General features: G+C 38.2%; 1 protein-coding gene across 2 annotated transcripts; it reads left to right on the top strand.

Moving 5' to 3' along the window:
• Positions 1 to 3,145: 3,145 nt before the first annotated feature.
• On the top strand, positions 3,146 to 22,243 carry ANXA1 (annexin A1). 2 transcript variants are annotated; one of them, XM_080574312.1, is made up of 13 exons: positions 3,146 to 3,305; positions 6,499 to 6,577; positions 9,051 to 9,144; positions 9,889 to 9,983; positions 12,968 to 13,081; positions 13,704 to 13,794; positions 14,911 to 14,990; positions 15,927 to 15,983; positions 17,434 to 17,527; positions 18,126 to 18,221; positions 19,018 to 19,076; positions 20,922 to 21,044; positions 21,878 to 22,243. In XM_080574312.1, the coding sequence occupies exons 2-13, from the start codon at positions 6,512 to 6,514 to the stop codon at positions 21,932 to 21,934; spliced, it is 1,026 nt and encodes a 341-aa protein (XP_080430438.1). In that variant the 5' UTR covers positions 3,146 to 3,305; positions 6,499 to 6,511; the 3' UTR covers positions 21,935 to 22,243. The 2 variants fall into 2 exon arrangements, with proteins under 2 accessions (XP_080430438.1, XP_080430439.1); XM_080574313.1 differs by lacking the exon at positions 3,146 to 3,305 and adding an exon at positions 5,234 to 5,368.
• Positions 22,244 to 22,526: the final 283 nt, after the last annotated feature.

Below are 22,526 nucleotides of genomic sequence, written 5' to 3'. Positions count from 1 at the left end.
GTTTTTCTACTTCTGAATAAACAACACAAGGTCCTGAAGATCTGCATAAACAGTAACAGCTTTGTGAAACAAATGATGGACTTACTGTTAAAATATTAACAATAAATGGTAAAGCTCCCTCCAATTAAGTTGCATTTTTGAAGCATAAGCATTTTGAACAATAAAACTCCCTAGCTCTCAGATGGTGACTCACTTAAACTTCAGGAAGGCGATGAGTCAACATCTCCACCCATTAAAAAGTCAAAAAAGCTCATGCAAACAGCTCCAGAAAGAATAGGAGCAAAATGCCTTCATGTCAGATCACTCTGAAAGTAGAAACATATGCCTGATAGACTATACAGTAGAAAAGGGTGGAAAACTACTGTAATGAAAGTAGGACAATAGTCTGATTATTGAGAAGAAGTATTAGAAAAGAGTTGACCTGGAAGGTGTGTCTTACTATGCACTTGTGACACACTATTTCCTACTCTTGCAGGCCAGAAGTAAATGTTTGTTTTAATTTGTTTACTTATAGAATGCCAAGAACTTATAAAGTGGCTCCAAGCCTGTGTAAGTGTACTGGGTCTGCCTGGGATGGAGTTAACTTTCCCTGCAGCAGCTCATACAGTGCTGTGCTCTTGCTCTGTACTTGTAGCTGGAACATCGCTGGTATCACAGCAGCGTTGTGTCTACTGCTGAGCAATACTGGTACAGCACCAGGACTGCTTCACCCTCACCCCCTCACTCCTCACCCCCTCACCCCCTAAAAGAAACAGCAGGCTGGTGCTGGGCAATAGGTGGGGAGGGGACATCACCAGGGCAGCTGAAATAAACCAACCAAAGGGATATTCCATACCATGTGGTGTCACACTCAGCAACAAAAGGGGGGGGGGGGGGGGGGCAGCTCTCCTTATGAAGACGTCAGTCATCCCAAATGACTGCTACGCACATTAAGGCTCTGCTTTGTGGGGCATGGCTGAACATCACTCTTTGATGGCATTTAGAGAATAATCTCTCTCTCTCTCTGTGCTTTTGGACTTGTGTGGACTTTTTTTTTTTTTTTTTCCTTCCTCCTTTTCCCTTTAATGAAATAATCCTTATCTCAACCTGTGAGGGTTTTTTTTTTTTTTTTCCTATCCAGCATAGTTTCTTCTCGAGCCCTTATTCTGAAGGAAGGGAGGAGAGGGATAAGAGAGCAGTTCTGGTGTAGTTCAGCTGCCCAGCAAGGTAAAACCACCACAGTAAAACAGCTTTCTAGATTATTTCAGTACTTCAAAATACTCGGTTAAGAACACTCAGGATGCACATGAATTTACAGTTTTTCAGTGTATACATATTGCAGTTGTCTATGCTCATTAATAGACAAAGCAAGCGTTCCCAGAAAAAAAGAGTGTAAATAGAAGTTTTGGCTAACATCTGAAACCACTGAAGTAAGACTGTCAGCCTCGTACTGACATGGAGAATGCCAGGAGGGCAGGAGTAATCTGACCCTCAGAGTTCATAATTAAATAAACAAAATGAAAAGCAACTTGACAGCTTGCTCACAGGATCACCGTCAACTTGTAGACCCCTTCAATTATTCAGGATACTGAAGATACCTGAAATAACCTTGTCAAGTAATATGTGAATTGTGGAGGAAAAAAAAAAAAAAGTGCAGGGGATAAATATTGTCAGAGAGTTGGGGGACTGGGGTCTTCTTGTGGGCTGAGATGCTGGTGGATCCCCATGAGGGTGGCAGAGCAAGGCCTGGGAGCTTGACCTGTCTACCACCCCAGGAGGCACCAGGGCAGCCCCAGCCCTGAGCACCTCCCTGGAGATGGAGGTGTTCGTCCGCAGCAGGGAGAAGGCCAAGGCCCAGGCCCGGTCCCAGCCTGTCTGTGAAGCACTGGGTAGGTGGCTCAGGCAGGGATGAGAGCTGGGACGCCACTGAAGGCAGCTCCCAGGGCGGCTCCTGTGCTGGGCCTGGCCACTGCCTCCCACAGCATTGCAGGGGGCTCTGCCATGGCCCCCAGTGGAAAGGGGGCCCCAGCTACACTGATCCTGAGCTGGCCTTGAGACCCTGCCACGAAACCCCTCAGGGAGAACAGGCTCAGGGCCCTGACAGTTTCTACGGATCTGGGCTGGGCTATTTTAAACAACTGTACAATATGCGTGATTTATGAAAATGTTGCAGTGAAGTGATATATTTAAGGAATTTGCAGGTGTCCCCTCTAATGCTATCTAGCAGTCTGTTTCCCTTCCTTCTTCATGATCATGCATGTTTATCAGTAGCAGATCAGCCATGCTTCTTCATTCTGAAGATATCTGTGTGTTGCAGCAGATCCAGATCAGCAGAAAGTAAAGCGACAGGCAGCTGGGAGCCCAAGCTGCTAGCTGCAAATATTTCTGTTTCAGGAACTGGTATTTCTTCACTGACATGTTCTGGGCTAATCTGAGATGTTAGTGATATGCTGCATGGTGCTGTGCTCCGGAAATGTGTCTGGCCGGCATTGTGAGGAAGTGCTTGCAGAAAACCACTTCTGGCAGGCTGGCAAACTCCCTCGTCTTGTGCAAACTACTTCCACTTTGAACTCAGAGTATAATCTGAATGTTTCAACCTCTTTTTAATTGTATGTGTAAATTTTTGCCCTTCAATTAATCCTGCCTGCTTCCAGGTGCTTTATTTCCATAAATAGAAAACAACACACAAACAAACAAACAAAAACCCATTTTGATAGACTGTATACATATTCAGTTTCAGAGGTGTCTTATTCCTGGACCACTTCCGTCCTGAATTCATGGGCATAAGAAGCAGAGCTCACAGGTATCGAGTTCAGTGAAGAGTCAGACTTGCATCAACTCTTCTCCACTTTTCTTTTTTCTTTCAAAGTTTTACTGAGGAATGAGGTATCTTAGTATGTTCACTTCAGAGTTGTATCAGATGTCAAAATGTGAAGAGAGTAACTCAAATTTGATTTTTCTCTTTAACATGTTAATCTTATGATCCTGAAAGATTTAAATTAATTTACTACAGTCAGGGATGTAGTAGGCCAGGGGAGAAGAGCTACCAAAGACTGACAATTAGTCATCTTTTCCCTTCTGAAATGTGCTCCTGCTGTCTCCAATACATAGTTTCGCAATGACTTTTTTTTTTTTTCTTCCTGTGGTTCCATGTTTTGGACAGTACCCAAATTTAGCTGCTAGCAAAGAGGAGCCTGTTGCTGTGGCTGTGGAAACACTTGGGTTGCTAGGTGGGGTCTCCTGCACGACACTATAAAAGCATCGCCAGCTCTCTGCCCTCTTATGTTGACTGTCCATCCTGAGGAGTAGTATTTGTGAAAAGGAAGGTAGGTTTTTGTAGTTCTCTATTGCTGTCTGTAGACCTGACAAATTTTAAGAATTGTACAGTATGTTTTTCAAGTGACCTGTTGTAATTTTCTGTGGGTTGGATTTGCTGGCACAGGGAAAGATGGGTGTGGGCAGAAGAAATTCTTTTCGTTTTAAAGTGGATAATGTACACAGAAGATCCTGGACAATCACTTCATTTTTATTTTTATTTTAACTTTTTTTTTTTTCTCATTCTTTTCCTCTTTACAGAGGAGTGTAAAAGTTTGGCTTAAAATATTTTCAAAGATACTGTATATTTACTCAAAACTTTCAATAATTGGAATCTGCCCAATTCTGGGGACTGGAAGCCAGTCTGAAAACAACATTGCAGTAACTCTCATGAAGGAAGAGCTAGGACTTTCAGTCTGGATCGCTGCTTGATTTTTCATTCCAGTTAAATGTTAATCATTCCAGCTGGGAATGATAAGAGGCACAAAAATCACTTTTTTTTTTTTTTTTAAATCAAACAAATTTTAAATACATGATCCTCTTTTAACTGTGTTTTTGGTTAAACAGTCAGATCAGCGGTTCTTTAAGACTTTTTTCTTACTGAAGTAAATTAATATTTTGAATTTATCCCTCCTGGATCTAGGCTTTGCTTACCTGAGCTGTTAGCATTTTAGAGTCAAAGCTCTGGTAAAAACCTCTACCCTGTAAAGGTGCTGTCTTCCTCAATTCCAGGCCTCCCTCTCCCTCTTTCTCCCTCTTCTCCTCCCACCTCTCACCCCTCCCCCTTAAAGTTACCCATAGATTCCTATAAAGCAGGCAAACAATTTTGTGTGTAAACAGGTTTCTTAACTTTCTGAGACAATGCAAGCAAAGTCAGGTCTTTAGCCCTTTCAAGAGCCATTGCCCACTTTGACTTCTTTTGAAATTATGTTGTTTGATTACAAAATGGAAATATATGGACAAAATGTCAAAGCGTCTTTATTTAAATAGAAGCAAAAATAAAGGTTTAGTTTTATTTATTTATTTTATATATATATATATATACAAAATTATTTTACTGTATTTGTAATTTAAATTATGTTAGGCATAAAGGCTTAGAGACTTAATAAACCCAATTTAATGTAGGCTAGAAGCCTTCTACTATAGTTATCCCCATGAGCATCAAAACCTCTAGAGCTGGAGTGGGGTGGGCAGACAGAAGAAATGCAGATATTAACAGTTCTCTCTGGACCCGGCTCTAACTTTATTTCTGAACTATGTTACTCTAGAAACCAAAATGCAGTTTTGGTTCCACCTCTTCTCAGATCTACTGCTGTGAATCTTGTTTTATAGCTTTAAACAGGGAGACACTGTGAATCTATTGGAGGCATACAGATCTGTACACATCAGTGCTGGTAACTAGGTAAACAGGTCTCAGTCCCATACGGAGACTTTAACATATTTTATCCTTCTGTACATGGCCTTTGTGTGTGCTGTTAAAAAATGCAGCAGAACTTCAAATACTACATCAATTCATACGGCCTCATTTACTTTAGCTGTCAATACAAGGGTAGTACAGGAGTCACCATAGCAGCCTGATTTTTTGATTTTATTATTTTATTTTATTTTATTTTATTTTTGAGGAGCAACATAAGTGTGCTTTCTGATCCTCAGTAAATCAGTAAATGATGTGCTTAAAAGTTGGTCCTTACAACTTACACAATATTCTGACCATCATTTGCCAAGCTGACACCTACTTTAGGTAATATAAACACAGATTCAGAGTCACGTTCAGGTTTTGTATGAATTTTGTGCCCTCAGTGCTGCGAGCAGAGTAGAGAAGCAAAAAGTTTTCTAGGGAAGAGGGAGTGTAAGTGTATCTAACATGGAGAGAGGAGGAAAGGGTGGAGCTGGGCTGAAAGCTTGAAGAGGACTGGAGGACCTACTTTGTTGGCAGTCACACCTGGAAGTACTTTGTGCAGTTTTTCTGTGAGGGAAACAGCAGCTAGGTTACAAACACATCGCTTTGTCCTAGGAGTGTGTTGATTTAAATACTGCTTATTACTTTTCCTGTGGACCACAAGGCATAAATAAGGTAAATGTTTTTGCAATGTAAGCATTGTGTTTTTTTTTTAATTTTGTATATGATCTTTAGATTAGATTAGATTAAAATGCACACTGTTGCAAATAGCACTTTGTCTCTTCATGCTAGATATGTGAACTGTTCTTCAAAGACAGCAGTTTAACCATCAACTTTAGTTTGCTAAGTTTAGCTTATTGTTTATATGTATGCCTTAAAACCAAGCCTTCCCTAAAGTTTCTTATTGACAAGTATGTTTTTATGAAAAAACATCCATTTTGAACAGACCAAAAAATACTTTATTTGATAAAATACTAGTTTCCTAGTTCTAGGAACTGTTCCTAGGAGCAGTTCCTGCACTGTTCCTACTAGGAAACAATATTCTTGATACCGAGGTCATTGTGAAGCAACCTATTCATTATTTTTCGGTGCCCAATGTCAAGTCACATCACCATTGATCTTTTTTCTTATTCTGCATGGTATCTTATGTCAAAATATCTTCCATTTTCATTTCTAGTGATGAAAACTAAAAAATGGGTAAAAATCCATTTTTTTGTAGAAACCGGGGGAAATATATAAGAAATAAGGACCAGTGTATGTGAGACTGCTTCTACTTATCTTTCTTAAGAAAGAGCTATTGGAAGAAATTACATGCGAGTGTATTTAACAAGGGAATATCTTTTGCCTTAACACACAAGAGCTCCAACCTTGGAAGATGATCAGACAGGAAGAGTTATTTACCACCGAATTTGAAAAGAATCAAGTAGTCAGTAAGCTAAATTTACATAGCTAATACCTTAACAAATAGGGAAAGATGTTTAATTTGTTTCTGGTAACATCCCTTTGAAAGTCAGTGTTAATGCTTAGGTATTGCCATACCAAATACACATGAAATCCAATTAGTTTACTGTTCTATTTCTAATCTGAAATTTCTAGAAGTAGTTTAAGTGTGTATGGTTGAGCAGCCAACTGCCAAACATAAACAAAAGTTGCCAGCTTCCAATAGTACAAGCCAATTACTGTTTGGGAAACGGCCCCGATTGTGACTGTTAAAGAGAAAGGGTTTTTTGAATGGGAAACCTTGAGTTTCATTGGTGATGAAAATGATAAAAAAAAAAAAAAAAACTTGATGCATCTCTTCACAGATCCTCTGTCAACATGGCTATGGTATCAGAATTCCTGAAGCAGGCATGGTTCATGGATAATCAGGAGCAGGAATGTATTGTAAGTGTTATCACCTGTTGAGATCATTATATTTATTTTCTAGTGCCTTTAGAAGTGCCTTAAAGCCATAGTCCACCCCACATCTTTCATATACTCAAAGGGAGAAAAACTGTTGCAAAAATTCAGGTCATTAAAACTGGAAACCAATTTTATTGCATCATGTAATCTAATATACTCTTATAAACTAGTAGATATACTATCAGATGAAAAAATACTCTTATGTATATATATCAGTTTCAGGCCAAACTAGTGCTGTAATGAAATTGTCATTCCTACTGGCCAGGTATCGATTCACTTAAGTCATCCTTTTTAAAGTAGTAATCTGATGTACAGTATGCAAATCTGTAAGAACCTGTTCAGATGACGTATTTGAGAAAGATGCTTAGACTGAGATACAAGAAGCCATGTGTTGGAGCCCTGGAATGCAAAGGAGGAACTAAAGTCACTAGTATATTTCTTATTCAGTCTGGAGAAGAGGAGGCTCTGGAAAGACCTTATAGTGGCCTTCCAGTACCTAATGGGGCCTACAGGAAAGCCCCATTGGGGAGGGGCTCTTTGTCAGGGAGTACAATGATAGGACAAGGAGAGTAATGGCTTTAAACTAAAAGAGGGTAGATTTAGGTTAGGTATAAGGAAGAAATTGTTTAGTATGTGGGTGGTGAGGCACTGAAACAGGTTTCCTAGAGAAGTTCTGAATGTGTTCAAGGCCAGGTTGGATGGGCAACCTGGTCTAGTGGGAGGTGTCCCTGCCCATGTCAGGGGGGTTTGAACTAGATGATCCTTAAGGATCCCTTCCAACCTAAACCATTCTGTGATTTTTATTAGAAGAAGAAAGCACGTGGGAAGAGTCACTTTATGTAGTAAAACATCTCAGATGATTAGTGTTGATACTGATTAGAAGGAAGACTTATGGTGATGAGTAAGAAGAGTTATTGCAATAGATGTGGAAAGTCTTTAATAATGAAGTTGATTAGGATACTGAAATTAGTGTCAGCAAAGGCAAAGTAGCACTCTGTAAAATCACTGGAAATCTTTAAAGCAACTTTCATCTTGAAAAAATAGAACTTTGGAATTTCAGTAAATAAAGTTTTCTGCTGTAGATCTCTGTGGATTTTGTAATTTTCACTACACAGTATTTTATGTATAAAACTTTGTATCCACCATCCCTTATCCCATGCAATCCCATGGTCCTTAGCCATTCTAGTTATGGAGGTTGCAGACAGATTTTTGTTTAGGTAGTAGATAAGTTTGTCATGGAAAGCAGTATACTAAGACTAAACCTGGCATGCCTGGGAAACACACACTATACTCATCCTGTTTAGCTCTTGGCTTGCTACACAGGTCACACTGATTTTTTTTTTCTTTAAATTAAGCAAGAAACTGCTTATAAATACACAATCTCTCTGCTCTAATAAAACTCCTACTTATTTAACCAGCAGACATTACAGGCATGCAAATATTCAATACAGAATGCTGTATGTGAAACATATCCCTAAGACTCTGCCATCTGTCTTGTACATGCAAAAGATTAAATAAATAAATAAAATAGTGAGTTCTTGAAGATAAAATGCTATAGTTGATTCTAAAACAAAGTTTAATTAAACTTCACTTTTGTTGAAAAATCTCAACCATATCATACCAAAGGGAGCTTTATTATAAATATTTTCTCCAAAGATCTCAAGGAATTTTATAGGTTCTATAGAAGAAGGTAATGGGTATGGCATTTGAGATAGTACTGTTGTGTTACAGGCTCTACCAGCAAACTGATTAGTCACGTTGTTGACTTAGGGCAAACCACGTAATTGTTGATGTAGTGGAATTTATCATCCCCAGTTATTCCCAGAGTACTTCAGACATTGCATAGGGAGTGTCTAACATAAAGGAGTGGATTCACCATAGACAGACAATAGCTAATGCTAAAGAAAGCGTGTTTTATATCTTATGTTTCAAAGAAGTTGAGTAATAGTTCTCCACCTCCTTGTAGTGTTGGGCTTGAACTTTTCACCAAGATCTTGCATGGAAGAAGTGCTTGTAACATTAAATATGAGTAGCTGAGAATTCACTTAATATAATGCACAATCAATTTGTATAAGATGAGCAAGAAAATCACTAGCACTTTACTGGAAGCACCTGCAGGATTTAAATGTGGTTTGAGAGAGCTTAAAATTTGTACATAATTGCTTAATTATGACAGCTAGGAAATACTTTCCTGTGGGATCTAACTTACTTGGACAAATAGGGATGTAAAATAGGTACGTTCTGTTTAATAGAAGTGTGAAAGGTATAGATCCAATACTAATACTGTACTGGGCCTGTTTAGCTATCTGTAGTTAGAAAGCAAGTATTTATTCTTTGATAGTCCCATAATAGTCAATTCCAAATACATGGCTTACTTAGGCATATGAAACTGCTTATTTGCATAAATATTCTTTGAAATTAACATTTATTTATTTATTCATTCATTCTTCTACAGAAAAGTTCAAAAGGTGGTCATTCAGTACAGTCACACCCAAACTTTGATCCATCAGCTGATGTTGCTGCTTTGGACAAAGCTATTACGGTAAAAGGTAAGAGGATTAAATATTTAACATGCTATATTAGAATTATTCCTTGGGAAATTTTGAGAATAGCCTTAAAAGAATATCGGAGCCAGAGGCGATGGAAAACAGGAGAGGTACCTCTGCTTTAAAAAACCTAGCAAGACATTTAAGTATGCCACTTGTTAAAGAATCTCTACTCCTTGTTATCCTGACATTGTATTACATACTACTATTACTTAATACTACATTAAATTTCTTGATTTTTTTGAAGGAAGGGTTGTAAAAATTTGGTTTCTAGAGAATAAAAAAATATACCATACTAAATCTTTTTTATTTGATTTCCATAGAATCTATTCAAGAGGTAGTGAATATGCTGATAATGGCGTATATGCTCCTTTAAACTTCTCTATTTAATGAAATTCACATTTGGCACTTTGTACTTAGAAACCTTTTTCAATTTGACTTGCTAAGTTGAGTATGCTGTTTCATTGTCTATATACTTAGTTATTCCGTAGTGTAAGTTCTGCACTTAGAACACTTTGAGACTTTATTATACTGTAGAAACACGCTTCTGTGTTCTATAGGAACCTATTGGTTTCTTCACTGCGTCACTAATTTTAAGTCTGTAGATGATAACAGTTTTGGTTAAAATTTGGTGTGTCAAGCATTCAAAATATACCACAATGCAAATAATAAAATTTGGTTAAATGATGCACTAGAGATCACTATATTTTCAATGTATTCACTATTACATTGTTTGGTGATTTGTAGGTGTGGATGAAGCCACCATCATTGCCATCTTGACTAAAAGAACAAATGCTCAGCGTCAGCAGATTAAAGCTGCCTATCAGCAGGCTAAAGGAAAGGTATAGTATATCCAAGCCAATCTTAATTGTGCATCTGGAATAGCAGTGTTGTTCCTGGGTTTTATGGTACATTCAGCTTTAGCTTTCTAGAACAGAAGATTACAGTGATTCTGTCACTTGTAATTTATGAAAACTACAGTAGTAGTAGTATCCTGAAACTATATTGCCAGAGATAATCCCTTGAATGCAGCGGCAATCATTTTGACATAAAAAGAAAAATTTCAAAATTCTGTCTGTCTGGGTTTTTGAATGCCCAAAAGATTCTTTATATCACTAAATCACTGGGAATACAGAAATTTCACTGGGATACAGGCTGTTGAGGAAAAGAGAGGGATAGAGTAAGAGACTTTGGGGACATCTAAACAAATCTTTTTGTCCAGAGAGAATATAAGACAGAAAATAGGACAATAATGCTGTTTCACAACTATAGCAACGCTGATGAGGACAGGTGTACAGGGAGCAGTGAAATTCTAATTCTGAATGGTAAAACTGCTAGTCCCTGGACCTGAAAAGCTTAGAAATTGCTGCATATTTCTTCAAGAGGTTTTAATTGCCCTTCACCTTTTCCTGTAGCAACTTTTCTCTAGTTGAACCTGTAGCTCTAAATTGAAATTATAACTGCACAGTTGGCATACCAGAGTTAGTGAACCTTTGCTCCTTGGAAAATGACTCCCTATAGTTTTTGGCTTTGTAATTTTAAGTGACTTTAAAGGACAAGAAAGAAAACAAGTCTAATGTCTCATTTTAGCCTGGATTTCCTGTTTTTGTTAAGGATACCTCACTTGTGATTTTCACAGCTCTGTCCTCCCACAGAGGAAGCTCCAGCATTGCAATTATATTTTTCAAGACCTAAATTAAAATTTAACTTCAAAGGCACAAGGAGGCTAATGCTGTTATATCATTAGACCCCCTGGCGCTTGGCTCTCCGTCAAAAGCAGAAAAGACCTAACTCCTAACATAGTTCTTGATTCTGAAATAATCTCATTAGTTATCCTAGGTATCCTGACCAAGCAGACTGATCTTCTCACTCCTACAGCAATTACCTAGACATGCATTTGGTGAAGAACAGAGCTGTATCTCTTAATTGTAGCAAAATACAATACCAAACATTTACTAATAGGAGGAAGAATAAATCAGAAATTATTTTTTAAAATAAATAAATAAAAAAAATCTTAATTAAAAAATGTAAATGTTGGTCAAATTAGTATATAATCCAAATTATAACTTCAGGGCTTGCAGATCTATATAGAGTGTTATTACAGTATGTCCACAGCATTTCCATTGCATTTTTTTTATCATTTTTATTTTTATCATTTATTTTCTAATAAATAACTTTATATAGATAAGTTCATTTAAGCCATTCAATTATCATAACAGTATTACCTTCTCTTAAAAATTAAGCAGCCTATTTTGAGCCGTCTTCTGATGCAGTAAATGGGTGAACAGGGCTGACAAGAACTTCATGAAGTTCAGCAAGGAGAAGTGCAAACTCCTGCACATGGGGAGGAACAACTCCAGGTACCAGGACATGCTAGGGGCCACCCAGCTGGAAAGCAGCTGTGTAGAAAAGGACCAGAGGGTCCTGGTGGACACGAAGTTGAACGTAAGTCAGCAGTGTGCACTTGCTGCTAAGAAGGCTAATGCCATTTTTGGCTTCATTAGGCAAAATATTGTGAGCAGGTCAAGAGAAGTTATCCTTCTGTTCTGCTGAGCATTGGTGATGCCACACCTGGAGTGCTGTGTCCAGTTCTGCCCCTGCCCCCAGTACTGCAAAGAGTCCAATGTAGGGCCACCAAGGGACTGGAGCATGTTTCCTCTGAGGAGAGGCTGAGAGAGTTTGGACTTTGGAACCTAGAAAAGAGAGGCTTACAGGGAGTCCTAATCAATGTCTGCAAATGCCAAAGTGCAAAGAAGGTGGAGCCAGGGTCTTTCAGTGGCACCCAGTGACAGGAAAAGAGGCAAAGGGCACAAATTGGAACACAACAAGTTCCATCTAAACATTAGGAAGAGCTTCTTTACTGTGCAGGTGACAGAGCACTGGCACAGGTTGCACAGAGACATTGTGGAGTCTGTCTCCTTGGGGATCTTCAAACGCTCTCTGGACAAGGTCCTGGGCAAGGTGCCCTAGGTGTCAGGGACAGAATCAGAAGTGGAAGGACCAGATGACCTCCAAAGGTTCATTCTGACCTTAACCATTCTGTGATTCTGTGACCTGCAATGGATGAAAGCACTTCTGAATATTTGCTGGAAAATTTTGACTCTAGTTAACAATAAGATGACAAATTAGAAATTTCAATTAATTCTTTGTAATTCTTTCTAGTAACTAAAGGAAAGATGTAGATCAAGATTTGTCAGAGATCAGACTAATTTTTGGACTGTACCTGAACAGCAGTTTTTAACCTTTTGCTAGCTTACAGGGTGTTGTGGTTTATCCCAGAAGGCAGCTAAGCACCACTCAGCTGTTTGTTCATTCTGCCTTAGTGGGATGAAAAAGAGAATCAGGAAAAAAAAAAAAAAAAAGGATGAGATAAAGACAGCTTAATAAAGCAGAACAGGAAGGGAAAATAATAATGAAGAAATACACCAAAAAAATATGCACAGTGAGATTGCTCACCACCAATAACTGATGCCTAGGCACTCCTCAAGCAATGGCAGCCCGCCTAGACAACTCCCCTCAGTTTTATTGTTCAGCATGACATAATACAGTATGGGATATCCCTTTGGTAAGTTTGGGCCAGCTGTCCTGGTTCTGTCCCCTCCCACCTTCTTTTGCACCCCCAGCCTCTTCACTGGTAGTGCAGTATGAGCAGCTGAAAAGTCCTTGACATGGTGTAACCACGTTTCTGCAACAACTAAAACATCAGTGTGTTAACAGCGTTATTCTTGTCCTAAGTCAAAAACACAGCACCATGCTAGCCACTATGAGGAAAATTATTCCAGCTGAAACCAGGACACAGTGTATGACTCTTCCTTATTCTTCACAGAGTCTGGAAGAAGACCTGAAAAAGGTTCTGAAAGGCCACCTGGAAGATGTTGCCGTGGCTCTACTTAAAACTCCAGCTCAGTTTGATGCTGAAGAATTAAGGGCCTCTATGAAAGTAAGTCAAAAATCTTCTGAGAGGAACTTTAGTAAAGAGAAGTAAATAAATCTCAGGTCCTTTAAATGACACTGGTCTTAAATTTTGTAAGCTTGTGTATTGTATTATTTTTTCCCCATTTATTAAAATAAAACAGTAGTGATTATCCAGAACCAGCTACTAAGAACAAGACTCAGCAATCTCTGTTGAATTTCAAGGTTGGAGGAGATGGGTTGCCATTGCTGTTCTTCTGTGGGAAAGAGCTCTCTTTGCCTTCCGAAAATTGGAAGTTATTTGCAGATGTAGTGCTAGAAAGCCATAGTGTTTACATATGTGTTTATTTAAGAGAAAATAGAAAAGGAAAGGTGTATTTTTCTTCGTAGTTTTTATATTCCTACCTTCTATGCATGCTGCTTGGTCACTTAATATTTCTGTTGGGTGCCAGAGTGACACTAGATGCTACAAAAATGTATTCTAAAAGAGCTAAAATAATTATATTAGGTGAAAGCAAAACGTTCTTCCTTTTTCTGTCTTGTTTCCTATGGCATCTTCAAAGTCTTGTCCATGATTCTCATCTTATTTGGGTTCTAAAATTTAAGTTTGCTGTATTAAATTACATTTAAAAAAAAATCATTTTTAACAGGGGCTTGGAACTGATGAAGATACTTTAATTGAGATTCTGGCCTCAAGAAACAACAGAGAGATCAGAGAAGCCAGCAGATACTACAAGGAAGGTAATTCAGAGTGGGAAAGAAGTATTAATGGTATGAAACATTGGAAGATAGCCAAACCCTGTCCTGCAATGATTCATTTCTTTGTTATTGTGATTTTTTTTTTAAGCACCTGTAATGAATAGATCCATGCAAACTTAATTCCTGATGAAAAAGAACATAGTATGGATTATACATGTCTTTTCAAAACTCCGTAGCAAACACATTACTCTTACAGCCTTACTTCTCAATTTAAGGAGCTGAGATGACATTTTAGAAAGCAAGTAAAGCTTCATGTAAGACTGAAAGATGTATAGGAAAGGGAGGTCATACTGATCATTTCTGACTCACATAGATCCCGCTGCACTAGGAAGTGACTCACAATTCCAGACAGAACTGTGAATATTTCTTGGAATGGGTCATGCATTTAGATGCTTTCTAAGTTAAAAGCAAAATCCAACTGCTTTGCTGCTCCCATTGCCAAGCCTTATCTGAGCTCTTAAGATGTCACTGACTTTGTCAAAAGTTTACTCTTAGCAACACAGATAACTTTAAGATTAGGAACAACCAGTGAACTGAAGGCAGAAAATCTTTGAAGAAATAATTAAAATATAATAGCAATTTAGAAATAACTAAAATATAATAGCATGTCTCATATAAGGAGAGTACTGCGGTCAGCCAGTGTTGTCTAATTAACTCATGCTTTATGGGATTAAGAGTTAACTTTCTGAAGTTCCAATCAAACAGTATCAGAAGTCCAGAATAATGGTTTGATTTTTTTCAGAAGAGTTTGGGGATGAACAAAACAGCCAAAAATAAGAATGAAAGACTAATAATGGCTCACAAAATTTCAAACTTTTCTTTTTTCTTTTCCTCTATTTCACAAACAATAGCTCAAGACTTTTCCACCCATACAACCTTTAAGAAAAACTTTTTCAGCAGATTGTGGATTAATTCTCCAATTTCTCAGCACGTCTCAGGGATTAGACATGTTGCAAAAATACCCATTCTTGCAAAACTAAATTAGAGAAAAGTGCAATTCTGCTAGGCATATTAAGTGGGAAACTAAGAAAAGACTGAAAAAATGATATAACTGATAATTTAAAAACGAATTACGAGTCCTTTTTCATTTGATTTCAGTACTGAAGAGAGATCTGACACAAGACATCATCTCTGACACATCTGGAGACTTTCAGAAGGCTTTAGTTGCTCTAGCCAAGGTATGTTGTGCTTAAACGTTTTCAGTGAGGTTACCAGTAATTAAAATTAATGTCAAGATTATTTTAAAGTCATACAATAAATAGGAATCTCAGGATTATTTATTTCCTAGCACTGTTTTTTACTTATGAATCTTAGACCATATGAAATGGTTCTTAAGCAAGCTATAATGAGATTTATCTCAAAAACATTTTTTAAAGGCAATGATATTTGTTACTGTTTACCAGTTAGGTTTTTAAGACTTTTTTTTTGTCTTTACATGTCTAACAGTCTTTAAGCACTTGAAAAAAACAACTGGAATGTCAATTGACTGCAAATATAAAAAGAAGAAATGCTTACATGTAGAGAAACATTTCGGCTACTTCTTAAGATATGTTTCTTCTATTAAGATAGACAGATAGTGGCATTAAGCTAGTAAGTAGACAAAGTGTTTTGTGAACTGCTCAAAAGCAGTTCAGCTGAAACACTGGATCTGAGAAGTGAAAATACCATTTTTAACATACGTTAATATTTTATTCCATCTCTGCTGAGTACATTTGTATGCAGCCTGTATGTGCACATTTTTTTTGATACATCAATATGCATAGTTTTGATTTTTAGTTTTGCTTCTAAAATACCTTGAAAGAAGTTTATTGAGCGGTCATCAGGGAGCACATCACAGCTTCCAGGACTTTATCTTCACATTAAGAAACCCTGGATTTTAATGTACAACTTCAGAAATATGTTGTTGATGGCCCTAGAAACGTGAGCTCTGATCGATTAACAAATGCATCAGCTTTATCCACAGAATAATTAATATAACTGTATTTGTCTGCAATTCTGTATTAAGCTATGTATAAGTATGGCAGGCCAGATCTCTAAAATACCGAATTTTGGTGAACTGAATGATTGTGAGTAACACCGATTTTTATTTTTATTTTTTTTTTAAATTTATGTAGGGTGACCGATCTGAAGATCCTCACGTGAATGATGAGCTTGCTGATAGCGATGCCAGGGTAAGGCCATACTTAGCACTCTGTAGATCTTCTTCATTTGACTTTATTACAAACTCTGACTGGCTGTGAATGTTCTGTTTCACCTACCTGGATCTTGCGCATTTCAGATGACAGACAATTGTACATTATGTACAGTTATGTATATGTACATAATCTTTTCTGTGGTCATGGGGGGATTGGGCCATAGGGGTAGGGGGACATGGGGACATGGTGGGGGGCAAGTATGTGTATGCACATAATCATTTCTGAGGAGATAATGTTTTCCAAAGTTCACATGCACTCTTTGGTAGCTGAAAGAAATGGAATCTTTATGCTAATAGTCAACTTCAAAAATGCTGCAAACCCTCTTCTAGTTCATGTAAAACATGTAGACCATTTGAAGTAGAGGTCAGGAAAAGGAGAACGTAGATTCAATCTTTTTGTTTGTTTGTTTAAAATAAATACAGTTCTTGAATTGAGGGACAGATTTGTACTAGTGATTGTGCAGAACCAGATACCATATGTTGACCAGTGTAAACCATTCAGTATGTTAGTTGTAGGTAATGTGTTTCAGTGACATACCTTTCAAGATAATTTGGTAAACCTCACAGTCATTTTCTAAGTGATTCTAAAAAAAGCAACTGATTTTTCCCTTGTTTCTTCTGCCATTAGTGTAATATTTTTGTTAAGGTGTTGGTAAACCTTAACAGTCTGTCCTGAGTTTTCACTTTAAATTATTGTTTTAAATCCAACAGAAAAAAAGACATTTAACAATTCTATTTTTATTCCTGTGACATAAGAGGTTTAGTTTTGTCATCAGCCATAGATATGAAAGGCTAGTAAATTAATATTCTGCCTAAGCTCTAAAGTTCAGTTTCCCTGGGTCCAAAGAGCTTCACTGCCAACACCTAGAAAGGATGGTGTTAGATTTTTCTTGCTGTAGCATGGAGATCTTTAATTATTACTTTTACAAAGGTTTGAGGAGGTAGGGAAAGTAATAAGATTGACTGGGTTCTTACTTTCTATTAAAGTCACTCTTGGAAAGACGAGAAATACCTGGTGTGTAAGCTTCTCCTTCACATTTGTCTAGTTAATATTGGAATATTGGAGCTGCTTTTTTTTTTGTCTAAGGTAGGCCTGCCAGTCCTATGCTCCCATGTACACTATAGCATATGAAGATACATAAAAAATATCTTCATTCAAGAATGTCTAAAAATATTATTTGTAGCTGTACAGTGCTCCCTCAGTACTATTACTTTGTAAGTGAAATATGAAGTATTACTTGGTACACCTAGAGTTATTCTGAGGCTGTGTAGAGTTATGTGTCTTGTTGCAGATTGTGTCAAGGATTAGAGTTCTTTACTGACAAGCAGTGGCCTACCTTTGGCAAGGAGTCTCAGATACTTCTATTTGTGTTTTGCTATACAGATGATAACTTGCTTATTATTATTATTATTTTCTTTTATGACAGGCCTTATATGAAGCAGGAGAGAGAAGGAAAGGAACGGATATTAATGTGTTTGTTACTGTTCTTACTGCAAGAAGCTACCCCCATCTCCGAAGAGGTAGGCTGGGTGAAACTTTGTTCCTCACTGGAATTGTATTTGAATATGGCCTGCTCTTGAACTGAGATTATATACATTTCCAAGATGTGACTGATACAAAGGTCATTGTGCATGCTGACCTAAGCACACAGTTGGTCACTTTGCTGTTCTCTCCACACTAGTGAAGAGTCACGATGTTAGTTAAGTTGTTAACAGAACTATTACCATGAAGTCTCACAACGCTAGTGGTCACAAGGCCAATGAATCAGTGTGGCAGGGGTTCTGAATACTCCCCAACGTGGTCTTGCTCCTCTACCAGTTTGCCCTGCATGGGAGATACCACCTAATGCTATAGGCTCGAGTGGAGTAACTGTACTACCTCTTTCCCTATTAATGGAAAATGAGCCCCACCATCCTAGCATGGTTCTGTTCCTCATGCCAACACCGTCAGTCCATACTGTACTGCTTTTCTTTACACTGTGCTAGCTGAAGAAAATGAGAAAGATAACCTACCCTGTGTGTGCACTGCCACAGCAGTGAGGCCAGAGTAAGTCAAAGAAAATGTGGGGAGAATACTATGCTTCCATCACTCCTCACTGAATTTTCTTCCCTTATTTAGTCTTTCAGAAGTACACCAAATACAGTAAGCATGACATGAATAAGGTACTAGATTTGGAGCTGAAAGGTGATATTGAGAACTGCCTGACTGCCCTTGGTAAGTGGTTATACAATTAGTAACCTCATATATATGTTAACTGTATGAAAAACTACCTTTTACTTCTGTCATACTTGTTCTAACAGGACAGCATTCTGCTCTTACCTTGCCTCATTGAGAAACAAAACAGTTATGATGTATGATTATTAAAAAGATTATAAATTTCCTTTTGCAGTGTTCAAGAAAATATTATAATGTTCATGATAAAGATGTATCTTAAGACCCTTAAAATGTCTGTTCCTTGTAAATAATAAGGTGAGAATAAGGTTAGCCATCCATGTTGTCAAGGATAGAATCAGGAGCCAGACCCCTAGCTTTGCTTTTCACTTTTGTATTGCAGTCAAGTATACTTCGGATAAAAAAAAAAAAAGAGAGACTCACCAGTTCCCTCTTAGTATCAGGTATGGAAGGCAAGTACACAGCATAACTTGGCTAAAATATGTCAGATCATAACCACCAGCTCTGCTGTAGAGGTCACGAATGCTTTCACATTTTTCTGCTTGGGAACTGTGACATCTTTCTCAATTTTATGGCAGTGGACTATGTGGACTAGTACAGTCTTCTCTTTACAGTAACTAGAGTATTCTCCCCTGATTGAATTGTCTTCTGAATAAAGAAAAGAAAGGAACAGCTACTTCTCCCATATTTTTAAGACAGGTAAAAGAGAAATAGATAAATAGGATATGTTGGTAGGAACACTGAGACTTATTCTGCAGCATTTTCTTTCCAGATTTTTGTCTTTTGTTATTTGTTACATTTTTAACATATGTGACCTTATCTCATTGTTTCATTACAGTGAAGTGTGCCACAAGCAAGCCAGCTTTCTTTGCTGAAAAACTCCACTTGGCAATGAAGGTAATGTCAAGAAAGAACTCCTTGAGAACATAGTGTGCTTTATGAGCTGAAAAATAACAAATTAGGCTAGAATAAGAACTTTTTGTGATGAAAAGGACTGCAGAAGGAAATCCAGTTAATTTCTTTTCTCATTCCTTCATTCCTTTGAAACTACTGAGTTTCCTTCCATAGAAAGAGCTATCTATTTACTATAGAGTTTTTGGGAAGGCATCTGTCCATCCACATATATACCTTATGCTCTATGTTGTGACAGAAAGCTAACTGAACCTTTTCATATTAATAAACCCATTAAGATATTGACAAAAAAATAAATAGGAAGACACTTACAGACTGGGACGAGAACCTTGTAAGAGCCTATACAAAACTTCAGGCAAATTTGAAATCTGAGCTGACTGAGGCGGTGAGAACTCATGAAACAGCGTAGTATGCAGAAATTTACATTAACTTCTGTCACTTGGTTAGGAGCTGTATATGAGAAAATGAGTGACTCATTGTGGTGGTTTTACCCAGCTGGGCAGCTGAACTCCACCACACTGCTCTCTCTCTACCTCCTCAGAGAGAAAGCGGAGAAAATGCGATGCAAAGGGCTCAAGGGCTGGGATAAGGACAGGGAGATCACTCTGCAGTTATCATCACGTGCAAAACAGACTCAGTGCACTAATATAATTTATTACCTATTACTAACAAGCTAGCAGTAAGAACTAAAACTAAAAACAGCTTCCCCCTCCATCCACCCTCTTCTACCTCCTCCCCCCTGAGTTTTGCAGAGTAACAGGGAATGGGGGCTGCAGTCAGTCCCAAACGCTTCGTCTCTGATGCTCCTTCACGGTCCCTCCCTGCTCCTGCTCCACATGGGGTCCCTCCCACGGGATGCCGTCCTTCCCGAACTGAGCCTGCAGGGGTTGCCTACAGGCAGCAGTTCTTCAAGAACTGCTCCCACATGGCTCTGTACCACAGGGTCCATCTGTCAGGAAAAAGCTGCTCCAGCACGGGTTCCCCATGGGCAGCAGCTCCCCACAGACCCCCTGCTCCTGCGTGGGCTCCTCTCCACGGGCTGCAGCTCCGGCCCGGGGCCTGCTCCTGCAGGGGCTCTCCATGGGCCGCAGCCTCCTCCAGGCCACCTCCACCTGCTCCACCGGGGGCTCCTCCACTGGCTGCAGCGTGGAGATCTGCTCCGTGTGGGACCCATGGGCTGCAGGGGGACAGCCTGCTCCACCAGGGGCCTCTCCACAGGCTGCAGGGGAACTTTTGCTCTGGCACCTGGAACATCTCCTTCCTCTCCTTCTGCACTGTTTGCAGGTGTCTGCAGAGCTGCTGTTGTGCAGCAGTTAATCTTAAATCTGCTCTCCCAGAGACACAAACAATATAATTTGTTGGATTAGCTCTGGCCATTCATTCTTCAGCTTTAGAGCCAGCTGAAACTGGCCCTTTTGCAACATAAAGCAGTTGCTTGTCTCTTCACACAGTGGCCACCTCTGTAGCTCCACCACTGCCAAAACCTTGCCATTTAAACAGATTATCCTCATTATGAAAAAATAGCTCATTACAGGAGTAAGAAAAAAAATCAAACAACAACAACAAAAAAACCAACAGTGAAATTTAGGTTTTCCCTGGTGTCCAGTTATCACAGTGAATAACCTGCCTATATTTAGGAAACAGCAAAAACAAATCCAGGATTGGAGACAGCCAGTCACAACTGAATTTGTCCTCATAGGGGATCAGAAGGGGGGTTAGTACTGACACAAAGAAGTCTGATGGATTAATACAAAGAACTTTGATAGAGGAAGATATTTCAATGACTTAAGTAGCCTCAATTTTTGTTTGTTTGTTTAATACTTTTAACAGGGCCTTGGGACACGGCACAAACAGCTCATCAGAATCATGGTTTCACGCCACGAAGTAGACATGAATGAGATAAAAGCTTATTATAAAAGTCTGTATGGTATCTCTCTTCGCCAAGCCATTATGGTAGGTTTTTGCTGAAGTTAACAGTGAAGTGGAAAACAACCAGATGTTTTAGGAAGGCCAGTAAGGCTTTGTTAACTCTTCTGCTGCTCAGTCACCAGTTCATCCTGAGTAATGCATTGTAGCTGAGTAACTCAAGTTCTCGGTGAGAACTCAAGGTCTCATGCTGGTAGAACTAATTTATTTTGTCAGGGAATGTTTTTGTCACAAAAGCTGTAGCAATTGATTTGTAGTTGTCTCAGGATGTGATCTTACAGTAAATGCCAAGAATGGAGACTACTCTGTCCCCAAGTTCCTGTGCTTAAGCAGACAAGGTACATTAGCAGGAGAATGAAGATGATTGCACTGACAGCTCTCTGACAGATTTTTGCTCCATCTGGCTTTTGTTTTTTAATGTTTGTGTTACTCCTGCAAATACCTTGTAAACTTGGCTTTTATTTGTCCTACTTTCTAGGTCACTTAGGAAAATGAGGTAAACTAACAAAATATTTTCTTGAAAGGGACAGGCCACCCAACGTATTTTTCTAGAAGATTTAAACCAGTGAGATATTAGGAAAAAGCCAGACCTTCAGATCACCTTTGTGGAAGCTAGTAGATAACTAAGAAAAATATACCTTGGAGCAGAAACATAATCTCTAAATGTACTAAAGTACCTTTTTGAGTTTTGCATGTACCTGCTGCTTTTTCAGTTAGTTTCTAAAAATCATTTTATTTTTCTGCTATGACCATTTATTTCGGTGAAGGGCCAATGTTTAGTAAATACATATTGAATGCTTATTGAAATTGATTTAAGACCATTATCCTAACAATTGTGCTCTTTTCACTTAAATTGACAGGATGAACTCAAAGGGGATTATGAAAACATCCTGGTGGCTTTGTGTGGAAGTGATTAAATAAGTTTCATGTTCCTATGATGCACTCAAGCCATATTGCTGAAGGTCTTTATATTTGACTCAGCTGTCTATATAAAATACAGGCTTTACACAGTGAGGTTTCTCTGGAATGGTATTTAGTCTACATGTATTATGCGGAAAACCTGGAACCTAGAATGTATTTTTTCAATATCTGTATTCTGTATGGCATGAATATAATCTTTTTACCATTATTTATCCAAAGTCAAGGAATGCTTTGAAGTTTCTATTTGCTCGATTAATCATGAAACAACTTTCATCTAAGAAAATTAAATAAATTTTTAAAAATAAGATTAGACTTTGTGAAACTTTGTACATCCTTCATTGCTTTTCTACACTTAACATCAAATTGTCTATACGCTGTAAATAAAAGAAAAATCAGTGAAATATTTAAATAGTGAAAAAAGAATGTAACAATATCACAGAGTCTAGCCGAAACTCTACATTTCCATTTCACTTCAGCCAGATTTTATATACATTGGATGTTAGAAAAATAGCTAAAGATGACATGTTAAAAATGTCAACAATATGAAAAAGCTAATGATATCTCTGGCTTGTTCTTTTTTATTTAAAT

This window comes from Anser brachyrhynchus, assembly GCF_964034855.1.
Source record: "Anser brachyrhynchus genome assembly, chromosome: Z".
In the NCBI taxonomy this organism is placed as follows: Eukaryota; Metazoa; Chordata; class Aves; order Anseriformes; family Anatidae; genus Anser; species Anser brachyrhynchus.
This window is presented reverse-complemented; position numbering and strand designations above follow the sequence as displayed.